Consider the following 12,364-nt stretch of genomic DNA (forward strand, 5'->3'; position numbering starts at 1 on the left):
CGACCCTAACGGTCCTTAAGTTTACTTACAATCCCGGCTAATTACAACAAGTTAACTAAAATAGTATATCATGTTGTACGTTAATCTCAAGAAATGTCTGGCTACCAATGAGTTTTTTATGTTTCTCAGTAGATACATATTTAGAACTCAGGTTTGAAAACTATCTGGGCGAAGCAAGTGATGGCCCCACTATCCACAAGTAGAGATCTACAATAAATTTTTGGCGCTCAACGACTTATCAGCGAGAAGACGGAGAACATAATTCAAAAGTGAACCATCGTTATCGCTCGTCATCATTTCGCAATAATACCTCGTTATAATTGGGCTGTAAATGATGGTCGCGGGCTAGCACGGCTAAGCAAAGATCATCATCGAAAAGTCGATGCCGACAACCGTGTAAGATATCGATTAGGATATCATTAAGTTCTGGTCGCCGTAGTCGACCAGTCGGTGATAGAGTCAGTCCCCCTATTCCAGACGTTACGGTATGACCATTCGCCGCGGTGTGGTACCATTGTTAATGTGCGGCATGCTCCACGGTGCAACGGTCAAAGCTAGCGACAGTGATAGTGATAACGCAGTTACAACCGCCGTCGACTCCGACCAGATGGACGTGCTCGTGCATGGGAAGACCGCCGAAGGCGCTGGAGATTGCGTGGTAACGGTCGACAAAACGGAAGAGTCCGATTCGGGTGTTGACGACAGCGTTCAAGTCAGCGGTGATCAGCAGCCCTTATGTCAGCAGTTTCGCATGCATATTCGAGAGGCCAATGTTGACATGTGGCTTCTCAATTCCGAAGTCTGGGAGTTGTTGCACCCGTTTGGTAAGTTCGATGGGATGTTTCTTGTTATTATTGTCTATGCTCGCATTTGGCAACAGTGGTATGAAACGTGACCGAAAAGAATTTGAAGTCGTCTCTTGCAGGAACGGATTTTGTCTTCAGTTTGTAGGGTTCGCAGTAGACCGAAAATGTGCCTATTTTTCAAACAAATACGTAGTATTTTTTATGGTATTTGAAATTACTCAAAACTAGGGTATTCAAAATTCTCTAAGGGAGCGAGAGAGCTGAATAAAAGCTTTTTCTTTCGTGACACCATGGGGTGCTAATCAGGGCTCGTTTAGTAAACTCCGTTTGACGAATCTATACCTATAATACTGAAAATCCCTTGCACTGAGCTGGTCTTCTACGACTTGAAATATGAAGTATTTGAAGATTTCAAGTATTCGAAGGTACCAGTATCCTCGAAAAAAATATCACCCTATTTGAAGAAATAAAATAGGATACGGCTATTGACCACATTTTTGGGTGCTTGCTGTGGTATCAGCAAGAACCTAGCGGTAAAAGGTTGACTATTCCGTAAGGGTTGTCAAGCTACACGATTGTATGGAGAAAAATTGGATGTTACTACCTTTAAAAAAAATCGCGTCAATATTATCTTATTGGCCTTAAGGTACTAAACAAAGAACAGAATCCCACGATTATAGACTCTTATTATTATATATTATTATTACCTTTGGGTAGTTTTAATTAACTTATTTTAGGAACTGAATAAGGTTTATCCACAAAAGTGTCTTTATCAATCAAAGCTGTCAAATACATTCCGGAGAACTCAGCGCGAATTCCTAAACTTCGGGGTAAAGTGAACACTCACATGGTCCCACTGTGGAACATGCTTTATGTAGTGGGCTTCATTACTGTTTTATAACGCGTTTTATAACAGCGTTTCAGTTTTTGTGTTCTTTTTATTTGTTCTATGAAACTTAATAGAAAAACTAGCAGTGAGCACTCGCAGCTTTTTTTCGTCTGTTGATTGTTCGAACATTCCTGGCATATATCTTTATATCGATAGCACATATCAATTATACCTTAGGTGGTCTACCAATATCAATTTAACAATAGCACCTGATGTTGTGCTGTGTAGCAAAGCATTATAAGACATCGACATTTATCGAAAACCAATTCTACTTTTCCAAATGTGGAATGACTTTGATTAGCTGGTAGCCTGTTTTTCATCTACCACGTTTCAGGCCACGAAATGCTGATTAATACGTCTGGCCGATACATGCGACCAGACGTACGTGTGGAAGTACGAGGGCTTCAGCCGGAAAAGCTCTACCACCTTCGTGTAAGGATATCGGCCATATCACCTATAAAGATGTCATTTCGTAGGGGACGTTGGGAATACAGTACTAATGAAGGTGGGTCTCTGTCGGGGTCTGTACTTTATTGATGCGGGGTAGTCGTTGCCGTTTTATTACGAGCTGAACTACAGGCAAATTGGGTAAAATTAGTATCAATTCTAAACAAAGCGCTTGCATTGGGCACCTTTTCATGACATTGTGGTGCACAAAACCTTTCGTCTCGCATGCCACAGTAGAGTCATGCACAACTAGCTAGAAAAGTGTGGAGGTTTCATGAGTTTTTCTATGTAGAGATAACTGACTACTTATTGCAGCTGCCGCTGATATCTCCGTGGTTCACGAGCATCCGGATTCCCCGCGCTCCGGACAATTTTGGCTCGACAGTTTTATCATATTTGACGCTATTAAAGTAAGTGATCAATATTTGAACACATATACATGGTCTCGACATCACAACTGTATTCTCTTAAATTCTCCAATCGGTGTATGTAATTAAAATTACGCTTCGCTCAGGAAACGTGTGCAATAATCTTTAAAATATGCCAACACTATTGCAAAAAATCCCTAGGGCATAAGAGTGTAGTACAATCGTAAAGATGGTTAAGCCTAAGCTAGAGCCATGTTTTGCAAAGCTCGCTTATTTTAAATCGCGACCGGAGCGCTAGACGAAATTTTCGGCTGTTTGCCCCATCCAAACAATATTCTCGTTTACTTCTATGTAAACAGTATACGTCTCATATGTGCTCAATGGCGTGCAGTTACGGTAAATGAGGTTGACGTAACGCAATTCAAATGCAGAGTGATAACCAGACTAACAACTAGTATTTCTTTCTTACCTCCCTTCTGAACAAAAAGAGGTAGTACATAATGTTAACGACATGTGTTGCATGTACTAAGTGTGCTTTTTGATGGTCATGTTTATTCAGTGTAACTTCTGTGCACTTTGATTATATCTTCAATCTGCGGCCTGAACTATTTTATGCTCATTTTCAAAGTCCTCCACCGGCAAGTAACTTCAATGATAATAACACACCACGCTATATTGGTAAGTGTGGTCGTTCAAAATGTACCCTACACAAAATGGCGAAAGTCAGAAGATGCGCAAAAACGCGAACCAATGGTACTCATATCGACGAGTCATTGCACATGTAGATACTCGCGTCTTAATCTTTGTATTGAAACATTTCGGATTGTCGGAAATCAAAGCAATCTCCTTTTAACTCTAAATTCTACTAAGGATCTTTCGGTTGGGTTCATGGTAGTCTTCAGATGTTTAAAAAGCCATGTGAAAACTGGTAATAACATAGATCGTCGGTTTCGAGCTAAAAAGGGTGAAAGTTGGATAATCGTTGCCCTTTACTCTGCTTAATTCCGCCGCATTGATTTTTACCATGACAGCACATAGTGTTGACTGTTAACTTAAACTGACTACTAAAACGGTACTGGTTTCGGATGAATGCATTCGTAAAGTTGCTGGCGAAATTGAGGCTGGGGGCATAATTTATCCACTTTTTACATGCTGACGCAAATTCTTTGAAATGAACCAAAGCTCGTACAAGCGCTGCTGCTGCGTTTACGACGTTTGTAAACGGAAGAAAGAAAAAGCTAAAAATGGACCCTTTAAAGGGCTACTGGACCAAGATAGTATTTTTGTACTAATTAACAGCATTACAGAGGAATACATGACACTTATATTCGATCGATACCTCTCTTAGCTCGCGTCTCTCTTTGCCTCATATCTTGCTTCACTCTATGCTTTCATTTAACGTCTTGAAAACAATGGCAAGTTGTTAAACGTCTAATATGGTTCTGACTATGACCAGACAGGATTGAAGCCTGCCGTACTTGAAGTAATCTAAGCATATTGTTTAGGAATTGCAATTTCAACAAAGCTCGTCGTGTATAGAGTGCCAATCTGCGACCAGTGCACTTAAATGAAAGGATCTAAAGCAAAGTTCGCGCAGCAAAACAGCGAGTTTCGTATGCCCATTAGTCCACGTTCAAACTGGAAGTTCCACCCCTATATGGAATATTTCAAGTATAATACACTCTTACTGTCCATTCAGCTGATAATTTGATCAGTTCCAGGTTTTAAACTCCGATTAACGTTGATGTTCTGCTCTAAAATCCGGTCAAATTGCATGTGCCGGTCCACTTTCTCGGTTTCTACACTCGTCCCACATTTGCTCGAACCGTATTTTCAGGGTGCCGTTAAACGCTACTTCTAATTGCCCACTGAAACCACTGTGGTCACAGAGCGGCGCCCTAGCCAGTGTGCGCTCACGATCAGCTCGATTTTTATTGTGACACGTAGTTGCTATATAATGACGCCGAAGATTTGGCAATGACATACGAATGGGTTCTGCATTAGCTAAAATGAAGAACCCACTTTCTACCTCTAGGTTGCTTCAAAAATCGATGGTCAGCATCTTCAGGGCTGCAAAGTTCTCTGTAGGAGACACTGAATCGAAAATCGCGTAGGCGCTTATGCAGTTTAACTTCCACTGGACACAATCGAGTTTTTATTTAAACGTTGCCCTGACACGACCGATAAAGTCTAGCATCTATAAAATTTTATCCCATTGTCAATTTACCTAGCTTTACAGTACATCTGCGAGTGATACACCAACGGAGGGCGGTGACGGCTCGCGGTTAGTTTTAGAACCCCGTCGGAAATATCAGGTCATAATTGAGCTGGAGGAGGCCCTGGGAGGCGAACTACACCACTTCGAGTTCGAGCAGCTACAATTCATTTCTGTCACTGCCTGGCATTCCGCAGCAGTCAAAAATTATAAAGTTAAACCCCACCAGTATGCGAAGTAAGTTGTGTTGATTATTGAAGAACTGTCCAATCAGCTTTTCTTTTAATGTACATCTAAGAGAAATCTCTGATACTGCATTAGCGGTATTACTAAACCACCACAAAAGCTGTACAAATTTCACGTCTTATCTATTGCTGTGATACGACAAATTTCTAATTGCTTGATGATCACACTAATGACGGCTACGTGTGAGCTTAACTGGAACTATGAATTGAAAAACTCTAATAAACTTTAATGATAATTGTTACATTTACATTCTCTCTCTTGTGATTTCATAGCCCAACACGAACGCGTCCTGTTGACGAAGTTGACGCTGCTCTTGGGGCAAGGGCCGTTCCGCCAACATTCCAGGTTCTTGACGAACGAGGGCAGGTAGTTCGAGGGGCTCTCAATCCGCACGCCGTAAACATCCTGTGCAAACCCCCACAAGCACATGGGAGTGCTCGAGTACACAAGCTTGGTATGGCGCTTAGGCTATTTTATTTCTAAGCATATCTTTATACGATAGAAAAACAGACATTCAGAATAAATTCGATTTTAGGTAAAAACGTAACATGCCATAGTATTTCTTATAGCTGCGAAATTTCAAACCGAAGCTTTATTTCAGTATATTTCGGTATAAACACTCCGCCTTTTGGTCCTTAAGGACCATGCATAAAACTTATGTCTGGTCAAAAAAGATTAAAATCTTAACATATGTTATCTTCGATATTTACCAGTTAGATTTCTGTGCTAGTGTGATGAAGCTTTGTTAGCGATTTTAGAGAAATTATTAATATGAAAGTTGTATTCATATAGCGTTATTAGTTTCTACCTTCGTTAAGAACGTTTCTGATCCATGACTAATTTAATGGCCGTGATCAACAGGTATCATTCACGACGCGGGAATATCGGCAGCTGGCGGAGATGGCAGCTCTGCTCCTGCACTGTCTGCGCCTTCAGGCCACGAGACCCAACGCGCCTTGAGACTTCTCCACGAACCTTCAGCAAATCCAGAGATGCAGGGAGAGAGAACAGCGTCCGATTTAGAGCAAGCGAATATGGATTTACAGGAGTCGTAACTGCGTCACAATGAAATGATGACAGAAAGTTACGGCATAAAAAAAATAAAAAAATTAAAAAAAAAACAAATTTAAAAATAGCCGAGGAAAATAATCCAAGGAGTTTAGCTAGGATTTTTCGATACTGGCCAGTACCCGGAAGTGAGCGTGGTTCGTAGGCTCGTGTGAGTTCTAGTGATCTCATAAACCTTGTATACTCAACACTGTCTTCGGAAGTCTTCCGAACAAGAGAGGACGTATTAATCGATCCATTTTAGTTTTAAAATTACATCTAGTACTCGAAACTTGCATCCACACAATTACAATATCCTTCAGTCTGTGGTTTGTATTCGGATTCCGAGAAGCTATAACATCAGATATTAATAACAAAATGAACATATTATATTGTACTCAGTTACGTTATTGGTAGTAGTATATATGTATAGAATCATTTACTTGTACTTGTATGCATATACGTATATTTCAGAAGTCCAAGGCGTCTGTCTATAGAAACTTGAAGCTCTACGCTGTTGAAGCGTTGCGATTAGAACGTATGTGTTTACGTACCCATACACGTACTCCGAAGAATTGGCAGTTCAGAGATGCTACGGTCGTCAAGGTTGTACTACTTGCCAGCCATAATACGAGGTTTTATAACGAAAGCACACCGAACATAACATTGACAATGTGATTTTAGTGATCGTGTTCGCCCGGCCTGTTTCATGTTCAAAACTAACTGTATTCTCCGGAAATATTATGGCGAGTTAGTGTTTATCACGCGTCGGTCGTGCCTACATAAGCGATCCTGACATTTGTTCAAGTCACAAAGCTTCTAACGCATAGTCCTGCCAATAACACTAGGAAGATGCAAATTGCCTTGCTTACAAAAGTATTGCATTGGGTATCTTCAACGAAGTTCCTATATGAGAAGTTGTGGCCGGATCGGAGGTTTGCTTAGCAAGCCATTAATTTAAAGCTCAAGGCTTCCGATTGGTCTAATAGAGTACGGACTGTATTAGCTACATGGCGGGCCTGGCTCGCCATTCACGTGCGATTGATTCGGAAAATATCCAAAGGCAATTTTTAGGATAGAAGCTTTAGCATATGACTGCAGCACAATTACATCACAATCACATGCATCATGTGGCCAACGGTTATCAAAGTGCCCTGATTATCAAGGTTTGTCATGATATGGACGACTGTGTTAATTTCTGAAATATAAGACTAAAACAGCCAGATTGTTTGAGTGTGGCCGTGTAACACATGGATTCGTGGGGCTCGTTATTGAAGTGGCAAACATAGTATAATTTGTAAATATTCCCGTCATATTCACAGCTCAGCTAGTAATAGTCATTTATTTTCTGACGCTTTCTTCGCATTCTAATGAAATTTAATCAAAGCATAATCACTAGAATATAAGGCACTGCAGAACGGATGCTCTCCTTCCGGGAATACTTTCCGGAGTTCTTCACGCTCAACTGGTACGCTCTGATTTTCTAAGAAAAAAAAGGTTGTCACACGGCTCTCCTGGAACGAGTGATCGCCAAACGTCTACTACAAGCTTCTATCCTACCAAACACACAGGCGACTTAACATGGCTTTGAGAAAGTTAACATCGTGCAAAAAGAGAAGCATGGGTTTGGGAAGTGGATTTTCGCAGGGACGCCATACAGAGCGTTGTCACAGACAAAAGTCAAACCTTATGAGCCTAAGTGCTTATACGGGGGGCTTTTCCATAAACTTCAGGGCCGTGTTCGGCTCCGTTAAGAGATCGTCCTTCGCAAGATGACCTTCGAACTTGTTCGGTCTACTAACAGGAATCAGCGGAACGACTAACGATGGAGCAGCGGAATCCTTCATTCTTGCAAACTAAGGGACTCGCACAACCTAAGCCGACGACTATTTCTAGGACGAATTCGTGGCCTCTTGTATGCGAACAATGTAACGTTTTAGGAAAGAATCATTTCTACTTCTAGCAGGCACTAACGAGTCTCTATAGCGTAGTTTTCTGGAGCTGACAGTAAATATCGTCTACCTAGTAGACGCTATCCCCTAGCGTACGTTAACAGCTGCTTCTGTCGAGGGCTTCTCATCTTCTCGAATAGCAAAGACTTCATCTCATACATCACAAAACGATGTACGAAAGCTCGTCGGTTGAGGCAACTAGCAGGTATTATAACAACCAACGTCGGTTTCAAAGGAAGCCCCTGTTGCCCTGCAAAAACCAGAGTAAGAAATTTGCGTGAATGCGTTAACGGATTAAACTGCCGTGGTGACACTGATTTTCATGCTACACGTAGTCTCTAGCTCCGCTCAGACTCCTGCGCCTGCGTGAAGTAAAAAGTGAATTGTGCTCTGTACCAGACCACCGCGACGTGAGGTGTCTTTGCTGTGCAGCTTGACAATGAGAAACGCGATATAACAGAGTCATTATATGACATTGTTGCGATGCGATTATACAAACTACTTTCGCTTTTACAAAATAATGATACGCATAAGTTTATTCTGATGTTTTTATGCATTGTTGTTGCTACGTCAAGAAATAGAGGGGTAATCAGAGATATATATATGCATGCTAAGTTATCATATTGTACCTATCAAAACATGTGTACAAACGAATTTGGGTTTTCACGTCGTCCAGAGATCACGGTCAGCAAAGGAAAAATCTACCTATGTAATGACAAAGATACTTGCTTTGGAAAATGTTAAGGTGAATTAATATGAGCGTAAAATTGTCTAGACGCCGTCGAGTATCTTAACGCTTGTGCTTTGTCCTAGAGGGCGCCTCGGTTATTTCGAGCTGCCGCAATTACTTTATAAGGCTTCATTATGGCTTCATTATATGTGCGTTAGATATCCGTGATGGACTAATGTTATCTTCATGAACGTAGCGTAGGTAGATGCTTTTCAGATCAGCATGAAAAACAGTATACGACATGCGTATTGTTCTATATCATGATTTTATCTATTCTATGATTATAGATAAGGATGTTTTCGTTACATAGATATTGTTGTTTTATCTACGTGGGTACCTATACAAAAGGGGTAGCAGTTTTTGGCACAGTAGACCATTATTTCCATACCCACGATTTCGCAATGGAATTGTTTTATTCTTCTTAGTATACGGACATAGGTAGTAAATGTATGAACGACAAGGTGGAAAATTTAGAAATTGATGTTGCGGTTGAAGAACGACAGAACTACGCAAAAAACATATTTTAGTGATAGAACCATGGTGTACCAAAACGGGTTCGTCTAACAAGTTGCCGTTGCAGGGGAGCAATAGGCTGAAATTGAATTAGATCGGAAGCTACAGGTAATTACGCATTGTTACTTAATATCGATTATTATTATTAATTATACAATATTATTAATATTTCACGTACAATATAGGTCTTATTTGAAATATATATGAAGACAGGATGATAGAAAATAATGCTACCGTGACAATGGTCGAAAACACACAGCCAGAAACAGACTACTTTGACAACGACGTCGTGGCGCCTCCGGTTTTTCGTTAAGTATCTACTCGAAGGCAGTAAATCGAAGAAAAAAAGAGTAGGTCGCAAAATAAAGACTTTAGATATGTTGCAAGTTTCTGCTATCCAAGAATGTAATAACTTTACATCAGGTTACAGACTTGTTGGCGTCGTAACGTCCTATACCAAGATTAGAAGATCTAAACTCAATAGATGGCACAATCGTAAAACTAAGGTAGCAGACCGCCTAGGCCAATTGAGTAATAGTCTTCGTATTTAGCTTACGGGTTAACGCATTTGCTGGCTAATCTTAAAGGCATGTTGTGGTTTACGTTCAAAGCTTGGGGAATATATACGGTCCATTATGGCTGGCTCCTACTAGCACTAACGCGGTTCTTAACGCCGATATCGGATGTCCTGGAAACTCGAGACTCATCGAATAATCCCAACCGTTTCATAACTGAATTACTCATCCGTAATATGTAAGCTCTATTATACAAATTTGGTATTAAAAATGGTTTCCGAGATGATTGGCAGGTTTAACATTTGCTACTCTTTTCTGATATATATATATATATATATATATATATATATACGTGGGTGTGCCCGCATAACTGTTTTGACAACTTTATATGGTGTTGACAGTCATCCAAACCAAACTCCATTTTGAAGAGAAAGCTCTGCACTCAATTCTAATTTAACTTAATATTATTTACTTTACGACATTACGACTGCCTCAGGTCCGCAGTAGGTCATATTGTGTGTGGCGCAGCATATGCTAGCATCATTGACGTTTAGTAAAAGCTGAAATTTACTACTATGTTGATGCTCATGGGTTTCTAGCCACGACAAAAAAGTAACGCGATTCTAAATGCCTAAAAGTTAAACAACTCAAAAATTGTCACTATTTGATTTTTCATATTTTAATACACTAACTTAAGTTAGTGTAACACCAAACGAAATAGCAAAAGAAGTCCGGCATCCAGCTGGCGGAATGCTACCGAATTGGGTCGACATTGTTTCATTGAAGAGATGTGTCCAGTTCTACCATACTTCAAATGATAGTTCTAAAACGCCCGTCCAGATCTATTTTCGTTGTTTTGCTATTTTAATTAGCGCATGACATCTGAATGTATGCCTGCGTGCGTTGTTTAGTGTTGGCTAATATGGCGATAGTGCTGTTCCATTTTCTCATGCTACTATCCCTTCTTTCAGATCACAGATTCCCACTCCGCCGCTATGGTAGAATACCGAATAGCATATTCTGCGCCAGATGCATCGCTATGGGCCTAGTAGGTAAAAGTGCTTTGGTGTAGGTGTTGACCGAATCGCTGCACAAATAAGGGATCTCGTCGAAATGAGAGCTGCTAGTTCTCTGGAGAATGGTGAAATGCACAGTGGCCAGCGAGTGATCCCTGCTGCCACTCAAAGTAGTATTTCCGAGCATCGACGATTCCAGTAGCATGAGTAGAAGCGGTGAAAATGATAACTTCATAAGAAGCATCAGCAGCAACGAATAGGAAACGTCAGGCATTATTGTCTATCGGCTCTGATACCGCTGATGCTGGTAGAGATGCATGTGACCAAAGAAAGGGTGACGATCTGACAAAAATTGACAGGATCAACGGTAGTAGTAATAAACGCCGGCCAATCCGGCTAGAGAAACCGTGGTCAGCAGCAACCATCATCACCACCAACAACAACAAAAACAACGGCAGCAGGAACAACAACCATCGTCGTCGTCGTCGTCGTCGTCGTCGTCGTCGTCGTCGTCGTCGTCGTCGTCGTCGTGGTGGTGGTCTTAATTGCCATCGCCGTTGCTTCTATAGCGGAGTTCTATCGTAACAGCTGTACTTACTATGATAGCCTTTGCTGCACCACCCGTATCCGTGTTCTATGATATTAGAAGATCATCCGTGTTGAGGCCTCGGCATCTGCAGCAACGGCACCAGTCATGGCAACGATGGCGGCTATAGAACTAAGTTCTAGCCAAAAAGCGGCCGCCCGAGTAGATCTAAACGAGACGAAACTGAGGCATCGGAAAAAGCGCCGATAGCAGCAGCAGTAGTAGTTGGATAATAACGCTCATGTTTATACTGGTCCTACCACCGGGTTCCAGTAAGTAGCCTCGGTGCTGCTGCCGCTATTACAGCAACTAAGGCCAGCGGTGATTTTCATCGGCAAATGCAGCAAGGACTGCGTCACTGACAACGACAGCCCGCGCTCCGTAACAAGCCGCCGACATGGATTGCCGTTGGCTAGTTATTGCAATGTTTCCGTTCAGTTATCATGGCATACATTTGAGTATGATTATTTCTGCGATTTTTGTAGAATCACAGGATTTTCTTGCACGTAACATACGAAAAAGCTGCATTACGACCACAGCATATAAGGCACCGGCAACTAATACGCGTGTAATGGTGTCAAGACGGGCCGCTGGACGTTTGCAAAATGCATCTATAACATTTTAGTATGTAACAGTACCGCATTCGTGCATGCCTCGTTGTTCTGCCTTTATCTGCCACTGAGTCGCTTATTCTCTCGGCTTTTCTCTTTTATATTTCGTTTGTTACAGTCGCGTCCTATTTCTGTCCCTAACTCTCGATGAGTCCTTCCGACCGGGCCTCGCCGCAGGCTACCTTTACTGCGGCGACAACTATAGCGCGCCAGCAATAATGGAAAAAGCGATAGTGACGACCCTCCTCTTACAGGCTGCTGTTGCCGCTGCGATGGTGACGGCCGCCGCCGCTGAAGCCGTCGTAACTACCGCTACTAGCAGCCATTTCTGCCATCGCCGTCGCCGTGTCCATGTTTTTCGTCCTCAGCTACTCTGCTATGCGTATTGCCACTCGTCGCTGCTGCTAGGCGTTCTATGGCTGG

General features: G+C 41.7%; 1 protein-coding gene across 1 annotated transcript; it reads left to right on the top strand.

Annotated features, from left to right (window-relative positions):
- The first annotated feature begins 353 nt into the window (after nucleotides 1–353).
- LOC111251869 (uncharacterized) lies at nucleotides 354–7,273 on the top strand. The gene is made up of 6 exons (XM_086980722.1): nucleotides 354–824; nucleotides 2,030–2,200; nucleotides 2,458–2,552; nucleotides 4,742–4,962; nucleotides 5,244–5,425; nucleotides 5,833–7,273. The coding sequence occupies exons 1-6, from the start codon at nucleotides 488–490 to the stop codon at nucleotides 6,024–6,026; spliced, it is 1,200 nt and encodes a 399-aa protein (XP_086836848.1). The 5' UTR covers nucleotides 354–487; the 3' UTR covers nucleotides 6,027–7,273.
- The last annotated feature ends 5,091 nt before the right edge of the window (nucleotides 7,274–12,364 follow it).

The sequence above is a fragment of the Varroa destructor genome, unplaced genomic scaffold, assembly GCF_002443255.2.
Source record: "Varroa destructor unplaced genomic scaffold, Vdes_3.0 BEIS01000001.1, whole genome shotgun sequence".
Classification (NCBI taxonomy): Eukaryota; Metazoa; Arthropoda; class Arachnida; order Mesostigmata; family Varroidae; genus Varroa; species Varroa destructor.